The following is an 18,493-nucleotide window of genomic DNA, read 5'->3' on the forward strand; positions in this document are numbered from 1 at the left end:
GTGGCAGCGGGGTCCTTATCAGGGTTTACAAATCTGCCAAAAGTACAAATCTAAATTCAAGAGCATAATAAAATGAGCAAGGTTTTCACTGGGTTAGTTTTCACTGAGTTAGTTTTCTTTCCCTTTAAAACTTGATGATTTACTTTTAGAGCCTAGAAATTTTAATGCAAATTTTCTTCCATAGGATTGTTTTTTTCTACTAACCGATCAAAAGTTTAAGTAATATATTAAATGTTCCACTGAGCTACTACTGTTGCTACATTGTTAACATCTTATTTATTTAAACAGAGAAACCTCACTGAATATTTTGTTGCTGTGGATGTGAACAACATGCTGCAACTTTATGCCAGTATGTTGCATGAGAGACGAATCATTATTACCTCTAGCAAACTAAGCACTGTAAGTACTTCACACGTCTCCTTTTAAGTAGAATATATTGAACATTTCACAAAAAGACCTACAGACCTTTGTGGTTTTAGATATCTACCTTGTGTACTTATAAGACAATATCTACATACTTTTCTGATATGTGGCTTTAGTCTGGCTCTTGAAGTACAAAAGTCTGATTTATATAAGACCTACTCAGATGCATTAAGTCAGGTTAATTATTTTTCTTATCAGGAGATGAGAGTTCTTTAACTCTCCTGAGTTCATTTCTGTGCCTTCGAACCTAAAAAGAATTCTTAAGGGCTATTATAAGATCTTTATTATTCACTTGTGGCTTATTCCGTTGGAGCTACTTGAAAGAAATCAAGGGGCCATAATAATAGCTGCTAATCCTAACCTGGTAATAGGTAGATTCATCTTTGTGAGAGTGGTTTGGGAGTGCATGCTGCAATAGCTCTGCTTTGGAGCAGCTCTTCAGGCTGATAATAATGTGCAACTCAAAATAGTAATTTTTTATTAAAGGTTTTAGGTTACTGCTCACATTAAAATGTTTTTTTCTCTTATGCCTGCTTTGACTGTGTAATGAAATGATGTTGTGTTTCATTTTGAAATATATCTAAATACTCCAATATTGCTTTGTTTTATACTTTACAGTATCATTTTGAGGTTTTAAACTACTCTATATTTTGAAGATATTCCTGAGATTAGTTTTGCGTTAGCAGGAGAGTGTCACTTCCTGGCCAACTTTGATCATGCCGTATATTTGTTATGCAGGAGCTTCTACCTGTTAAGTTCAGGCACGGAAAGTCCCTCCGTTTTTTTCCCCCCAGCAGTACTGCATGAAGTGTTTTGTTTGATGCACTTAATGTGGTGAAACAGGAATGCTACGTTCCTAAGCATTGCAAACTGCACTGCAGAATAAATGAACAGTTATTTAGGTCCCTTTGGCACAGGCTTTTTTTGAGCACCAAGTGTGCCTGAATCTGTAAGCAGTCTGGTGTGAGGGGATGCCCAAGAGCAGCTGAGATGCCAGGCGAAGGACAGCTCTTTATCCAGGCACTGATTTGCAGCTAAATAGTCACTGGTGATTAGAGAATAAAGGAGCCATGAGGCCACACAGGTAAAGGTGATGTGAACAACAAGAAGAACAGAAAGGCAACTCGTGAAGGAGTATAAGCAATTTTCAGATTCTTCTCTGGAAATGACTAGGAGAAGAGTTGTGCATTAAGGAATGACAGAAGGATCACTCTTGGCTACCCAAAAGGATGAAGAGAAATTGAAGGCCCTTTAAGGAACCTGGTTTAGTAGAAGTTCATACACAGGAGCAAAACCATGGAATTAGATTTATTTTTTTTCAATTTGCTGGATCAGGACCCAGCTTGGTGTCAAGAATTCGAAGAAAAAAATAACATAGAGAGATCTTTTACTGCTCTTGTATCATTATGGCATCACTGATTTGGACTTGGTTTGGAATCGGGTTACAGATCAATGGGCATAATATGCTGCTTGTGAGAAGCATGATTTTGTTCAAAATTCAGCAGTTTATTGTGAACTTTGAATCAGTAATCTTTTCATGAAGTAACAGAGTCATCTTTGTGGTGTCATCACTGAAAATAAATTATCTATTATTCTCCTGGATGGGGATATGCAATCATAACAGACTTTTTGTCAGTGGTAATTGGACATCCTGAGGGATGAGACCACCAAGCTGTGAATGTGAGTAACAGATTGCAGATCAAGTCTGAAAAAGAGATACCGCATCAGTTTCACCTTCTTCTGGTAATTTTTTTCGTCTAATAACTTAAGTTGTAGGTGAATTTAATTACTGCCATATCATCTAGGATCCATTTCAGTATAGGAACAGGGTAAATTTTCACCTATGCTAGTGAATTCTGATTAAAAGTAGAAAAATGATGAGCTAAAGGAAGAATGAAAAGTTGAGAAAGTAGAGCTGTCTTATCAAGATCTTTGGCAAGAACTGTTACCCAGTAGAGTCTTTCATAAACGGAACAGGAACAGTGGTAGCCTTAATTTTGTAAAGAGTTTAAAAAAACAAATCCCACTTAGTACCTCTTGTAAGAGTGCATTAGAATGATCGCATGTACTTTTGGCAAGATAGGCTATTATTGTTTAAAATGATGAGTTCCTTCATGCGAATAAACAAATGACATGTATTTGAAGGTTAATGTTTGCTGGCTTCGTGTGTTTTACTCTTGTAGGTGTAGAGCCCAGAACACAGGCTTCTGTATTGCAGTCACATTTTAGTATTGCTAAATTCCCGCTTGATGCTTGGATAGAGTTCTTTCCAAACAGTGCTGTCGAGTACAACATACTGTGCAGGGAGCTGTGCCTTATCTTTGGGGTTAACCGAATACCAAGCGTGTGTGTCGGCTCCTGGAGCGCGCCGGGTCGGGATGTCACCCGGAGTTATCAGCTCCGTTTCGGTTCAGTATCTCGGGGCAGTGGCAGATAACAAAAGGCATAATTCAGGGCCTTGCTTCATTTCTCTGTGCCATTCTGGTGAGGGGGGAAGGAAAATTACACTTATGTTCAGAAATTGTTTAAGTCTAGCATTTCTATCCTATAAATTTCATGCTTTCATTATGTTCAAATAAGGATTCAGTCCTGGTAGGAAAACAAGGAGGAGGGAAAAACAGATGCTATATTTACTGGTTTCTGTGTTAGTGGGCAGGCAAGAAGAAAAAGAGAAACGAGTTTTTTTTTTTTTAAGCTGTTCAGTAGCGTGTTATTTTAATTAAAAAAAAAAAAACCATAAATGATAATCATCAACTTGTCTGATTCAAATGACAGCTTAGATTTTATTTCAGCCAAGCAGGCTTTGTTTTATATGAACCTGCTTACTTTCGCAGTCGTTATGTATCCTTGGCATCTTTCTTTAAATTGATTTTTTTTCTCTTTTAATAACCCTTAAAAAAATTCCTTCAACAAGGATCTTTGTCTACTTCCTATGACAATTGCTACAAAAATATAAGTGTAAACTTCTCTGCACTCATTTCCATGGTATCTTCTTTATTTCCATTATTCGTGCTGGCTGTTGATTCTTTTATTAGCTTGACTTTCCAACTACTTTAATAATGTGATTGTCACCAACCTCACAGTATGCTCCAGGGTTAGTGTTACAGTGAGATGGATTCACTAGCCTGAGGATTATGTTCTCTAAGATCTGTTTCTAACGAAAATTACCATTTCTGGCTTTTGAACAGTATACTGTAAAAGAGAAACAAATTACCTGACTTTGGAATGAATGAAAGTGAATGAAACAAAGGAACTGATTAATTCACAAAGGTACTTGTTAGCCCTTTCAGATTAACTGTATGAAGAAGAATTTTCTTAAATGTCACACTGTATATTCTAATGTAGCACTGTTTTCTCATTCATTACTACATATGCATATATTCTTATTAACTGCATGGAGCAGTAACAGTTTCAGTACAATTAATTTTTTAATTCAATCTTATGATAAATTATTAAACTGCTGGGTAAGGCTTTTTTCCAGGAAGCCTGAACTAGAGCATTGATTTTATGCATGCTGGAGGCAGGCCCTAGATGTTTAGGCCCCAAGTGCACCTGCTGTGGTAGTCTACCAGAACATCATACCGCACTCTCATGTATTCAAAGCAAAGGAATAAATCATGATTTTACAACAGTGCATCAGTTGACTTATTGCTGTTTTGTGACCGGAGGTAGGAAGGATTGCTGTTTAAAGCCATGTCATCGGCTCTCAAGTCACTGGAGCATGAAAGCTTGTCATATGCCTCTGTAATTGTACCTTGCCAGTCTCTCCCTAACTAGTCAGCTGGGGCTGTGCATTTTGTCTCAAACACCCGGCTGGCCAGTGTCTGACAGGAGCTTTCTCATCATCCTGTCAGTAATATGTTAACTAGAGTGTATCTGCTGCGGCCCGCGGTGGCAGGTGGAAAGGATGCTACACTTTAAAGCAAATGTCTAAATGTTATCTCCATTTTGACCAATATTTGTTTTAGGTGATACAAGTCTGATATGTCTGAAAACACAGGGGTTACCAAGTTCTGCTCTGCACTGTCTGTAGGTTTCATTGGTGAGCCCTGTAGAAAGGAGCCTGTTTGCTATTCAAATACCAGTAACAGAGGCAATTTTTTTTCCCTATGTGAAAAAGCCCCGAATATGTGTTTACACACACATACATATATACACACATATCTTAATGGAATTATTTTTACTGTTGCAACTCTGCAAAAAACGTATCTGCAGTTCCACTCAACCCATATAGTTAGCTGGACTGAATGACATTCCAGGTCCTCTCCCCTCACGTCGTGCTCAGCTGTGACAGTGGCAGCACCCGCGGCCACTGGGGCACTTGGGAGACGAGCTGGCAGCGCGGCCGGCCGTCTCCAGCAGCCACACACCCTCTCCTGACCCTGAGCACATCATCCGTGGGGTTTCTCTGCTCCTTTTACACCTGACCCTGACTCCAAGATTCATGAGTTTATTCCAAAATCCATCTATCCCTAGGCAGTGATATTATCAACTGTGGCAGTTGTCTGTTTTTCTCACTTCATTTAATTCTATCTGTGGATTATATATTGCTTGTTCTTGGATGTGAGTAGACAAATGTGAAGCAGTGCTGTTACTGTACAAAATCATTGAAATGTGCCTCTAGGAATCCAGAGCATGCTAGTGCAGACTGTGGACAGACAGAAGACTGCCCTTTTTGTATTTCTGCATTCAGATCCGGCTCTTTGTAGAGCTGTTCTCTAACCAGTGAAATGCTGTCACAATTTTATCTAAAAATATATTTGTTATGTATTTGCATAACAGACTCATTTTAAATAGTACTGCTTCAGTAATTCAAAAAATATTGATTTACAAATAAATTATTGTCTCTAATTCCCATGAAGTAGCATGTAGTGTGCATAAATATGTAAGGACAATTTATTTCTTGAAAAACAGAAAATTGATACAAGTTGATACATTAACTGATAATGCAGCACAGATATTCAGCTGAGACTCATTATGCTTCCAAAAGCAGAATTACAATTTATTTTCAAAAAAAAAAAAGAATGTATTTATTTTCAACTTATGTTCTAATAGACCAATTGGTTCATGGGCAATGTGGTTTCATGTAATTATTAGAAGTGCAAGCAGTCTAAAGTTAGAACACGTTATCTGGGCAGAGGTGCCTGTTGCAGTGCAGCAGAGGTGTTCTCAGGTGGCCAGTGCAGAATGCAGAATGCTGCCCTGCTAGCACTGAAATTAGGGGAGAGAGGAAGGGAAAGGCCAATGCAGAATCTAAATGTGATTAGGGATTGCAGATGGATCGGGTAACTCAAAAGATCTTCTAGGCCCAAGGCTTGGAGTAGGTTTTCCCATCTCCCTAGTATAATATTAAATATTTGAGAAAGATTTTGTGAAATGACATAGTAATATGTGGTCAGCACATGATTGAAGTTATTTTCTTTTAATGAGAGGGGGAAACCATAAAATGTTGCAGACTGCTGTTCCCCGCCATCTGTGTGTAACACGAAGAAATACTTAACTGGGTTGCATTAAAAAAAAAAATCTGAAAATAGAAAGCATGTAGACATGAAGATAGATTTGCAAATACATTTCAAAATAAATTGCTTCACTTAGTAACACTTTTTAGGAGAAAAAAAAATAAAGAAGAACAAATCCACCATTAAGGTAATCCTTTGGGGCAAAATTGCTGTGTAGTCTTTGGCCAATGAGCGCAGGTGCAAACACAAAATGCTGCAGCCCTGCTGCGGGCATCGCTCCTCTCGCGCAGGCCGGGCATCCTGCGGCAGCCGTTCGCTGCCCAGTCCTTGGCGCCGGGGCCCTGTCCTGTTCCGAGCGACCAGAGCCCCCAGCTCCTAGGAAAGATGCTGCGGAATTCACCGCTGGTCGTGTGGGAGCAGGAGATACAAAGGCGAGTTGTGGAACCATCTGGGAATGTCGTGCCAGCACTTTGTCCTGGTGTGCCATTATGGCAAGATTTTCCCCTTTTCACGGTAACTGCTGCCTTATCAACTGCTTTTTCTCAAACTCTACAGTGGAAGGATGAATTATGGCATAGCCAGTGGTGATCTCTAGTCTTGCTTGCAGTAAATAAGTTGTCTGTCAGCCCTTCACAAGGAAGCTGTTCCCTGCTGCTTCTTAATTAGCGGATGGCGGAAGAACATACCATGGAGTTGCTCTGGGGGAGGGAATATTAATAAAAAATATTTTCTTGGAAACTCCCCTTTCAGAAGCAAGAAACATTTGCTAAGCTGCCTTGTTTTATGGGAGTGTAGCTCTTTCTCCGTGGAAAGAGATTCATAAAATACAACAGTAAAGAAATGGGGAGTCAGGAGATGGTAAGAAAACAAAATGGGATAGAAAGATGTATATACTTGTGGTTTTATGTTGATGCCTCTTGGTGAGAGAGGAGGAGATAAAGAAGCTAGGAAATAAGTGCATTATCAAGAAATAAAAACATATTATCAAGAACATATAGAGATGAAATGAAGAAATAAGTGGGAAATTATTAAACAGGTGATATAAATAAGCTTTATTAACTACAGGATAAACAAGTATCAGTAAGAGACTTGTTAGGTAATCCAATATGAAATGTGAGGGTGGCGCAGAGCGGGAGGAAGTTGACTTGCTTAACTTCCAAAAGATAGTTTTCTGTAAAGGTGAACTCTCAGCATGTGAAGAATAGTAAAAATCTTTGTGCAAAGAAGTTATCATAGAATATCATATCATAGAATGCTGAAGGTTGGAAGGGACCTCTAGAGATCATCTAGTCCAACCCCCCTGCACATGCAGGGTCACCTAGAGCACGTGGCACAGGACTGCGTCCAAGCGGGTTTGAAGATCTGCAGAGAAGGAGACTCCACAACCTCTCTGGACAGCCTGTTCCAGTGCTCTGGCACCCTCACTGTTAGGAAATTTTTCCTTAAGTTCCTGGGGAACTTTTGATACTTCAGTTTCTGGCTGTTTCCTCTAGTTCTGTTAGTGGCCAGCACCATCCTCCTCACTGCCTCCTTGGGGGAGGCAGTTTGGTTCCTTGGGGCAGGCACGGTTGGTCGGTGGCATTCGCTGCTGAGGGCTCCCCTCGCCATTACCACTTCAGTGGCATTTTCTGTTCCCCTTCTGTTACTGGGAGAAGTGTCCTTCGTGGAGCCCCAGGCAAGGAGCAAAGTGGCTGCAGTCTCTTCTTCTCCCTTCCAAACTCATGTGCAATAAGGATGGCATAATGCTACTTGTGAATCAAGGAATACAAGAAAAGAATGAAATTGATGATATATAAAGTGCCACCAAATACATGAACAACACTCTTCTCTATCCTTTCCTTCCCCCAGAGATAAGGATAAAAAAGTTTTTCAAATTAGTGTTTTCTTTTTTTCCATATTTCCTGATGGAAAAAGTTGATTTTTTTGGCTGTGGCCTGGAAATATACTGCTCTTCCGCACTCTCTGTGGTGTGAGTGAGAAATGCTGGGCCTTGTGTTGCCAGCAGGAGGAAAATGCATTATGACTCGTTGATGCTTTCTTCCCAAAGTTTATGGGGATGACAGATGGCAAATTAGTAGTAAGGAGGTAGTTAAAGAAGCACATGAGAAATGGCCAACCTTTGGAGATTGTGGCTTGGGCAGTATATTCTTTTTGATTGTTGCTGTGGTTTTATTTGGTGTTTTCTGTCTTTTCACCAATGCTAGTAGTGTAGACTGAGCTTATGGTTTAGTCCATTTCGGTTTGTTTGTTTTTTTTTCCTCCCTGCTAATTCAAGAAATGGATAGGAAGGGTAGATATTAGCAGCTGTAAGTGTCTGTGATGGGTGTGGTGCCTAATTTTATTCTTTATCAAACAAAGCTTAGATGCGGATTTCCCTTTTGACAAAGCTGATAGTCTTAAGAGTTGGAATAATGTAGAAGAGCCTTCCTTTCACTCGAACTACTCTTCCCCTCTCAGCAAGTGGACAGTGTTTTTACAGTAATTCTCTTAAGTAGAGAGTATTGACAGGTCCCAGCAGTAGGAGTTGGTCCAGGCTAATGGTAGTGATTGCAGCAGTGAAAAGGTGACCCATCCTCTACATTTTCTTAGTGGGTATTAATAAGTGTATGAGTTAACTAAGAAGAATCTTTGGCATGTTTCAACATATGTGTGGTCAAGACAGTGGGAGGGAAGCAAATCTTTAGCCCAATGGGGCTGCGAGGAAGGAGGAAAAGAGCAAACCAGTACCCGTCTCTCGATGTGGTGTTGACAGAGATTGACAGGGTTTGAGGATTTGTTAGGGAATGGTTTTGTCACCTTAGTACTTTAATTTCTTATAGTTGATTTTAAAAGGTTGTACCGAACCATGGGTTACTTTAGCATTTTATCTAACTTCTCTTTCTGCTTTTGGCTCTCTGACAAGATTCTGCTAATCAGTTTATGCATTTCCAATTTTTGTGTTGTGGTATGAGTAAATCTTGTCATCTATACACTGCTTCTCTCTTTACCTTGAGTTATAGAAAGTGCTTTGAAGAAGGTAATTTATACTGATAGCAAATAACTGCTAGATGAGAAAGAATAGCTTTGTGTAAGATACAGAATAATTGTTTTCACTTTACTCCTTCAGATAATATAAATTTGCAGACAGGTATCAAGTAAGCACAGTGTGTTAATCTGCAGAAAATCTTTCAAACAAAGTCGTGTGGGTCTAGGCAAGTTGGAGTATTTGAGCAGAAATAAGAGGATGTCATGAAGCAAGTCATTTTGAAAGTCACCAGTAAAAAGCCTCATTGATAGAGCTGAGTATTGGAATAGCAGATACACATATCAAAATAATTGCATCCACGTGAGAGAGAGGGGGGAGCTGCATTCTACATGTTCCTAGGAACAAGCAAACCTTTGCTTGAGCCTTGAACTGAAACTTTTCCTAGTGATTCTTATTCGCCAGTTGTAGGTTTTGAACATCCCGCTCTTCTCTTTGTTGCAGGAAGGTGGAAAGCAGCTCCTCACTTGCTCTAGGATTCTTAGACTATTGCAGTCATGCTGGCATTTGGTAGTAATCTTTTACTATCCCTTAATAGTGAATTTTGCTTTAAAAAAACTATTCGAAGTGCTGTTTTCCACTATTTGGAGAGACTTTTTATTATAGCCTGGTATTACCAGTAAGCACAGAGTTCTCGCATGTTTTTCCAGGAGGAAAAGATAGAATTACTGTACCAGAATCACTGCAGAAGTCTGGAGAAAATAGCTTATGCTTTCCTTGCAGAATGATGGAAGTTTATATGGTGGTGCTGACCAGAGTGTATTATCAAAAGAGATCAGAAACAGACAGAAATTTTCTGTTGTACACAATAATGTAATAAATTAATTAGCTGATAGTTAGAATGGGACAGCAAACTCTTTCTCATGTCCTGTGAAATCACTAGGAATTTCAAATTAAGATTGTATACTAGTTAAAAAATAGGCTGAACACTAAAGTTTTTATTAAATATTTTTAAACTAGGTTACTTATTTGTTTATATAATATACGTAGGCATATATATTATATATATATAAAGTATTTCAACCAATTTTTAAAGCCACAGTTAGATTTATTTTTGAAATGAAAAATTGCTTAAACTGGAATAAATTATTGGAAAGTGAAGATAAAGAGTAATTTTTTGAAAATCAGTTTTTTAACTAACTAATAACCCCTATTGTTTGATAGTGAAAAACAAGGATTTCAACAGACAAAAATTCTTTTTTTTAAAAAAAATGCCAGCCCATTTCCTTATGTAGGAGAACACAGCACTGGCATGTGTTTGCCATGTACTGTTAAAGCAGGATCATTTGCTGCAAGAAAGCATGTAACAAGCTATCAAATTTGCAATAACCAATTAGGTTCCATAATACTATTTTACCATAATTTGTGAATTTTTAACGTACTCCAATTTATGTGAGTGGCCGTGCAAGATGAGTAGAGAAAGGGATCACAATTCAGAGTTGATGAAATCCCCAGCAGTATCTGGTACAACTGGTGAGGTTTTAAGCAGCCTTGAAGATGACTTCAGGATAACCTAGTATAATGACTACCTGTCTCAGAAAAGAAATTTCTCTGCACATGATACTTCTCTTCTTGGAAACTTGAAATTAATATCTACATCTTTCTATTTAGATAGATGTTAGCGGGCAGAGAGGCTCTGAATCAGTGCATCTTTTGCTGTCTAACCCTAAGGACTCTTCTCCGGGCAGGTCTCACGAGCCAGCTCTCAGCACTTGGTCAAGCAGCAGCCGTTCTGTTCCCAGCTTTGCAGCGTGGGCTGCTTCCCGGCTCCAGCGTTTTGCAGGGAGCCGGATCTGGCTGTAGCTGCTGCTCCTTCAGACTGCAGATGCCATCAGACATCCCAGTGGTGGAATACGTAAACCTCTGTTGTCCAATTTAAATAGTCAGACACAAGCTTATCCCTGAATGCTTCTCATTTTTTTTTAAATTATCTGATTCTTTAGGACTTGGAGTATTATTCCAAAATTTGCAGAATTCCCCATTTCTTTCTGTTTAGAAAAGTGAATATGTCAGTTAAAGAGGTAAGCTACTGAAATAATTAATGCTTTTGAGGAATGCAGTCACTTTTGAAATACTAAAAAAGTGGAAAATACAATGGCTAGAAAAAGCACAAATTCGATAATATGAAATCCATAATCATTGTATCATTTACTTGGAGACGATTGACACAATACTGAAAACTTAGTTTGAACAGTATTAGCCTGCCATAGCTGCTTGCATTACAGACTGTATACAACAGGAAATAATAAGGCATTTTCAAGCCATATCTAGAAACCTAGTGCAGTAGCATACAGTAGGTGTTGCATGCTACCAAACTGAAAAGCAAGGAAGAACACAGCAAAATGATAACTAGCTAAGCAAATCCTTGCATTTGCTGCTAGAAATGTTAAAATTTAGTAGATTTTTTTATTAAAAGTTTTAAATGTTAGTCTTTTGAGTGTCACACCAATATAGAGATTCTAAATCAAGAGAGTTTTTAAACCCTTAAATTTTTTTTACTGGTGTTTACTTTGTTGGATTTTGAACTAAAATATAATGCGACTTTGTATCTGCATAAGAAAGGAAAATATTTCTTTAAGGATATAGCATCGCTATGTTAATCCATGATTTAAAAATGTCAATTAAGAGGAGGAGGATGGCGTGTATGTTTCTAGGATACTCTATGCACTCTGCTTCATTTCAGTATGTGATTGAAATACATAGCTAGTTGCGGTTTAAATTTTACATGCTGCATATAATAGCATGTGAACATTTTAACTGGTAATTTTGTTTCTATTTTGAATGTAGGACCTCCAAAAATAATAATGAGCTTGAATGCATCAGTAATAGATAGTATTATTTCAACTATAGAGAGTGATAACGCAGAAATAAATCTCATAGCAGTCCCGTGCCAGAGAGGAGAAAGATACTCACTTATTTCTTACTGCAAATCAATTAATTCTTAGTAACAAAACAGTAAGCATTAAAATAACCATTGCTGTAAATCTAAAACGGGATGAATTGCAGATGTTCGACATAAAGCTAAGAAATGAAATCTGAAATGAACAGTTTAAATATGGAATTATGATATACTTGGCTTTCTGTAGTATAACTGTCAAGCTTGGGCGGTTTGTTGGTCAATAGTGACATTCTCTGTGTCAGTGAACAGAGTCTCTTGATACCTTAACCTGCAGTTCACACATTACTGAAGCTCCAACTGTCGAACACTCAAGTCCCTTGGTATTAGTGCAGCTTCCAGACTCTCCTGACTGGCTCATGTTTCATTCTTTGGCAATTTGCCCTAATGATATCCCTCAGGAGCTTTCAGACCCTCTTCTTTTCCATATTTAATCGTAGTATATTAATCTGAGTGATGAGCAAACTCTGCTGCGCAAATTGTAATTGTCCGTGATTTCTGCTGCGATGCTGTTATAGCTATTTTTTTTTATTTTTAGTAAAAAGAACAACAACAGCAATTCACAAAATTAGTGTATAATTTTTATATAGCAGTATAACTGTCCAGGGTAGCCACAGCGTTAAAGCTTTAACTGCTGATCTGTTGTACAAAAAGGTGGTTTTCTGTAAAATCCGTAGAATTCTAGCACTTGCTGTATAGCCAGGATTTACGTTTTGTTTTAGCTCATAGTTTTGGTTCAGTACAAGTACACGTCTAATGGAGAACAGCAGTAACTGTTAACCTCAATAGCACAGCAATAACGTCGTGGTATTAAAACATTAGAGGGTCTTTTGTCTTCTTGCGCGAGCCCGGCGTCTTCTGCATGGAGCGCTGCCTTTGTTTGCTACAGGTATTCCCGGCGTTCGTTAGGGGAGCCGGCAGGAATACGGCACCAGGGCAGGACAGGACAGTTATTCCTCCAAGTGGCTCTCTGGGCATGACCTCTGTGTCCCGGGGAAATTGCGCGAGGTCCCGTGACTGCGGCTCCTAAATTCTCTTCTGAGCAAAGTTCTTCCTACCATATGTCTGAGAGATTTGTATTGGTTTATTTGCTGAATATAGACCCCCTGATAGCAACAAAGTATTTGCCATGTCAAATTCAAGCTCTTTGTCATGTATTTCAAATTATTTTGTTCACTGGAGAAGTGCTTTAGATCTAGTTACTAACCGTTTCCTTGCTGAATGGTAACAGGCTGTAACACCTCTGCGTCCTGCCCAGTGAAGCAGCTGCTTTTTGGTGCCAGACTTTACAGTTTCTCTTTTGGGGGAGAGGTTTGGGGAAAATAAAGTTAGTCTGCTGTCACAGGAAAAATGTGCTTTAAATTATTTTATATATGTTTGTATACCTGTGTGTGTGTATATGTATATACATACATATATGTATACATATATATACATACACACATATATATAGTTTCAAAATAAGAATAGTGGCAGAAATCAGAGTTAATCCTGATCTGGAATTTAGTGCTACAAGTTCATTTTACTTACTAGTTTGCGTTTTATAAATGTGATATTTGTGTGCGTATCTCAGAGTTCTTGATAAGTGCACCTAAACAATTAAAATAATTTTTAAAAAGCTGTAGTAGGAGGTTTGTGACAGTTAAGATTCTTGAACATCTCAAAATTAGTTTATAATGTTGCATTTTCTTCTTAATGTTCATGCTTATTTGCCTAATCTCTTTATGCTTTTGTTTTCAGTTAACTGCTTGCGTTCATGCGTCAGCTGCGTTGTTGTATCCGATGTATTGGCAGCACATTTACATCCCAGTGCTTCCTGCCCATCTCCTGGACTACTGCTGGTAAGACACCTAGCCTGGCATCCTCCTTTCTGAGAGTTTTACATCCTTTGTAATGTGAATTAACTCATGAAAACCGTGGCTGTTCATACGATTAAATATACAGGATCTGGTTTATGAAAGCACTTATTTTAGCCAGGGCTTAAAGGATTGCCTGATGAGGTTTTGAGTGGGTACCTTGAGGTACACGGTAGCATTTGGAATCTCTAATAGTAAAACATGAGCAGCTATTATAAGGAAGAATACATTCAGTGATTTAAATATAACTGTCGTTAATAGTTTTCATTTATTTGATGTTTAATATTAGGTAAAACATAGCGAAAGAAACATTAAAAATTACCAATGTCAGTGGAATCAAATACTAGGAGGCATCTGCGTTTCTCCTAGTTCTATAGAATGATTTAATATTTCTATTTTTTTTTTGTGTGTGTGTTATGAAGCCCAGCCAGGTCTGGACTGTATCCAACTCTTTCCTAAAAGAGATTATCATCTCCAAATTTACTGTCATAAGAAATTCTTTGCTTGCATATACTCCTGTTGAAAATTCTATTCACAAAACAGATTTCATATTTTTGGCAGACTTTTGAATTCAAAAAGAAATGGTCACTTCTCTGGGTATTTCTGCTCCTTCAAGGGATTGCTTTTGCGATGGTTGCTATTTACAACAATGGCATAGTTAGATGATCTAATTTTCTCTTCCAAATGCCCAGTTTTTAAGATTTCAGCCTAAGAAAGGATTTACTTCTCTCTATTTGTACTAGTTCCAGAGTTACCAAATGAGTATTGCATTAAAGCATGTAATACAGAAACATCCATCCCTGGAGGCTTTGATTTTAAATATGCATGGGTTTATAACAGAAAACCAAAACAATTTGAAAACATTTAAAGCCATTTTACAGATCAAGAATTAAAGTGTACAAAATCTGATACCTAACAACATAAGTATTTTTCTGTTACGAATATTTTTCTCCACAGAAATTACGTTGGTATGCTTGTTTGGCTTTGTTATTTTTCTTGAACCTATAAATATTAATGTTCCATTTAACTCCACCCAGTCCATTTAACTTTTCCTGTTTTCAAAGAAGTTCTTGTTATATTTCTTTAAGTTGCTTTGATAGCTTTTCATCAAGTTTACAATATTTGCCCGTGATAAATTTTTCTTTTCCCCACTTTGGTAGCTCCTTTACTTCATATGTAAATTATTTATTGTTTTTAAAAATAAATCAAATATTCTCCCTCTAGTCTTGTCTTTCAACTGTAGCTAAGTCTTTCATCTTTAATGACATTTTTCTTTTGGAGAAATGCTGTCTTAATTGTTTTCCTTCCATGTTTTGAGAAAAGTGCACCAAGACGGGAGTATAGCTTGGATGCATTTGTTTCGTTTTTATCATAGTTGAACTTATCAGAAGCTTTGTATTTTCTTCAGTACTGTCCAGAATTGCTATTATCAAAAAGAAGGTAGATCAACCCCTTTTTTAAAGCTTTTCCCTGCAGAGTGTGTCCTGAATACTAGAGGACTTTTTATTTCTCCTCCTAAGCACAGATAATGTCTCCAGAAATAATAATGTTAGATGCTGTACACAGTTTCTTATGATGATGATAAGAGTGGAGATTCTGGGTCATTATGTCATGACCTGAATTTTTTTTTTTTTACTCATTAAAAGGAAGCATGGAGTTTTTTTGGACTTGTAAAACTCATTTATCACCCTTTTCTTTTTTACTCTAGTACAATGGAAGAGAAAAAATATTTCTCTTTTTTTTTTTTTTTTTCTCAAATGAAAACATAAAATTCATGAAAGGAAATGTGCTGTTGATGGAGTTCTCACAGTGACTATAAATCAGGCATTTTATTTATTTTGCTTCTTAAGACTATAATATATTAAGTTAGAAAACCTTGATATACTTTTAGGACCAAAGTTTATGTCAGACCAGCCTAGTGTTCAGTTATCTTTTCGTTTTTGATATTTTCGGGGCATACATACTTGTACTCCAGAACTTTTTTTTTTATCTTTTCACTTGACTTTGTTGTGGTATCTCCTATGTACTCTCATTATCTTACTCGCATACTTCTGAAATGCTGCCTACATAAAGAGAGTAGGGATTGTCAGTTTACTAATTCTGTTTAATCCGAGGCAGTCCAGCTGCTTCGAAACATAACAAATATAAATAAAGATAAAATGCATTTCAATACTGACTGTGCAATTTACCTTTTTAATCAGCAAGTCTCGTGTGATTCCATCAGGCAATCTGATATTCAGGTTGGTTACAGGTGAGGTCAGGTGTTGCTCAGGTAGCGCAGAGGCACCGATTTGGAGCGTCGGTGTGGGCTGTAATGCTGTCCGGGCAGGTCACGTACAGCTGTACACAAAGTCCCTGCTCTGTTTTAGTTACAGAGCTTACACATAGCTTAGCTTCGGTCTTGAATTCTCACAGGGAAATGAGACTTGGAACAGCCATAAGAAAAAAGAGTTATGATCAATTACTTTTTCTAAAGACAGTAAAATGTTAGCCAGAGAAAGTAATTATTTGTTTTACCTCTAAAAGAGGAAAATAGACAGAAATAACATATGCTTCCCAGATCATATTCCTTAGAACGTAAAGAAAGATTTTTCTGAATTTTTTTCTTTACACAATCATTTTCTCCGTTACATTTCAGGAGATAAAAAGATATCTCAGCCCAGAGAGTGTCTTGGCTTCAAAAATGCCTTTTACAAAAATGAAGTTTGAGCATTGATAGAGTAATAAAATTATTTTTTGTAAAGAAGAGAGGTAGTTACTTTGAATCTTCTGTATAATTTCTTGGCAAACTAAGTCACAAAAACGTATGACAGTTTTGTCTGTGGATGATAAAGCATCTGTTCTACTGAAGCTCTGTTAAGAGTGTAATGCAATTAGAAAATTCAAGATAGGGTTTCAATGTATCTTTTTATGAAATTTGGTCTCTCTTGAATTTGAATATACGCAAGCCTGTTTTCATGAGAATGGGTCAGTTATTCTCCAATTAACTTGCATGTTTTGCATAACATAGTACTTATTTGAGGAAATGATGCTGTGGATTAATAACACTTTTAGTTGCAACATGCATAAGCAAGATAAAAACTGCATAGCAGCTCCCAGTAGTATTGTAGTGAGCAATTTCATGTACATATTACAAACCTCGGCTGTTAGGGCTTTATAACTCAGTGGTAAAAAAATCCATTCTGTGCTGAAAATGTTCCCATACCTGCAGTTTTTATTTCATGAATTTTCCAGAAATTTTAAGATTTCCTCCAACGCAATTAGAGAGTTCGCTTAAAATGCATGTTTTCTAATGACTTATTATATTTAACCCACAAATATATAAGGCCCCAGCCAGGATAAAGTGCTTGGAAGGTACTAAGTGTTATAGTACTGGGTTAGGAAATAGATCGTGAGCACATGGGGTCTTCATGTCCCTTTCTTGGAAGGAAACCCCAAGCCAGGATTTTTGCAGAAAGAACCATCCAGTCTCACGAACCCTTTGTGTTTTTTTGATAGCACAAACATAATGAAAACTTGTTTTCAGTCAGTCTGAGTTTCCTTACATCAATATTTTCCCAAGGGACACTGTTAATGAGAGCAGTTGGATAATCCATAGTGCATACAGATTTTTCTAAAAGTGACTCCAGTCATGGGCAGGTGAGAATTGCTACTTTTGCTCCAAATCTGGATCCAAATTGATGAGATCACATGAACTGATCCAGCAAAGCCTCCTTCTAGGCCACAGAAAGTGAGTCTTTTAATCAGGCGGTATCTCAGTGAACATCAGATACAAGAGCAGATTAGTACAATGTAAGAAGTTATTGTACATCAGCAGATCTGTGTAACTTTACATAAAAATGTAAAATGTATAATACTATAAATCTTACCTTTTTTAGTGGCTAATTTTATTTAGATTTTCTGGATGCTCCCTTAGTATCTCATTTCCAGCGGAGTTGCTTACACAAGCCTGTCCTTAGCTGACTTCACTGGAGGGAATACTGGTGATCTCACAGTTCCTAGCCACCAAGAAGTGTTAGACAGCAAATTTTGGAATTGTATGTGAAGAGCCATGATGTGTACAGAAAGGTGAATTTCCATCTGTAAGGTGTGATTCTTGACACAATTCAGTTATTTCCTCTCAGTAACTGCAGACAATTTGTGTGCTGCTGTAAAATTAATGTTCCGTTAACACGAGTGTGACTCTTGTCCCGTTGTGTCGTGATATTTCTTTTTTTTCTGTGTCCCCCGCCTCCATAATGCAGAGGCAGATTGGTATTAATTCGTCTATCGCATTATGTACATTTAAAATTTCAAAGGTTTCTTTTACTTCCCCGTGCTGGCACTGCTTTATCTCAGTCTGTCAGTATGAAACATTGATGTATCCAAATATGTATGCAGCTTGCAGTGTGATAGCAAGTTTCTTAGTCAAATATTGCCAGAACACCTTCACTGGGGGAGGAAACAGAAGATTATATATATATATATATAAAAAATTAGCTTGACTGATTGAGTTTGTATGTGCTGCAAGGGGTGCCATCCAAGAAGCCCCAGGTGGGTATCTGCAGCAGTCGTTTCCTTGTCCTGCATCGCAAGTGTGCAGCCTGCAGCGGGGCAGGACCTTGGGTGGCTGCTCCCTGGGGCAGCGGGTTGGGTCCTGCCCCCGGCGTTGGCATCGCGGCCTGGTCACGTAGCTGAGGAGCTCAGGATACCCCTGGATCAGTGTTGGAAATCCCTCGCGGTTCTAGACACAGGCAGCTTCTGGAATATCCATTTCGAGTTAGGCTTGCAGGCAGGCTGCCTAGCCAGCCTTACCCAACTTGCTGCTCACTGAGCTTAGGAAGAGTCTCCCATATTT

General features: G+C 38.0%; 1 protein-coding gene across 1 annotated transcript in view; it reads left to right on the forward strand.

The window, feature by feature from the left end:
* Positions 1-18,493, forward strand: part of DENND1B (DENN domain containing 1B) — a 144,976-nt gene that overhangs the window by 77,566 nt on the left and 48,917 nt on the right. The window contains exons 10-11 of the mRNA XM_088524372.1: positions 289-399; positions 13,541-13,641. Of these exons, the coding sequence (XP_088380498.1) occupies positions 289-399; positions 13,541-13,641 (212 nt within the window). The remainder of the gene's footprint in view (positions 1-288; positions 400-13,540; positions 13,642-18,493) is intronic.

This window comes from Tinamus guttatus, unplaced genomic scaffold, assembly GCF_059628265.1.
Source record: "Tinamus guttatus ecotype Peru unplaced genomic scaffold, ASM5962826v1 Tinamus_guttatus_pri_ptg000211l, whole genome shotgun sequence".
NCBI lineage: Eukaryota > Metazoa > Chordata > Aves > Tinamiformes > Tinamidae > Tinamus > Tinamus guttatus.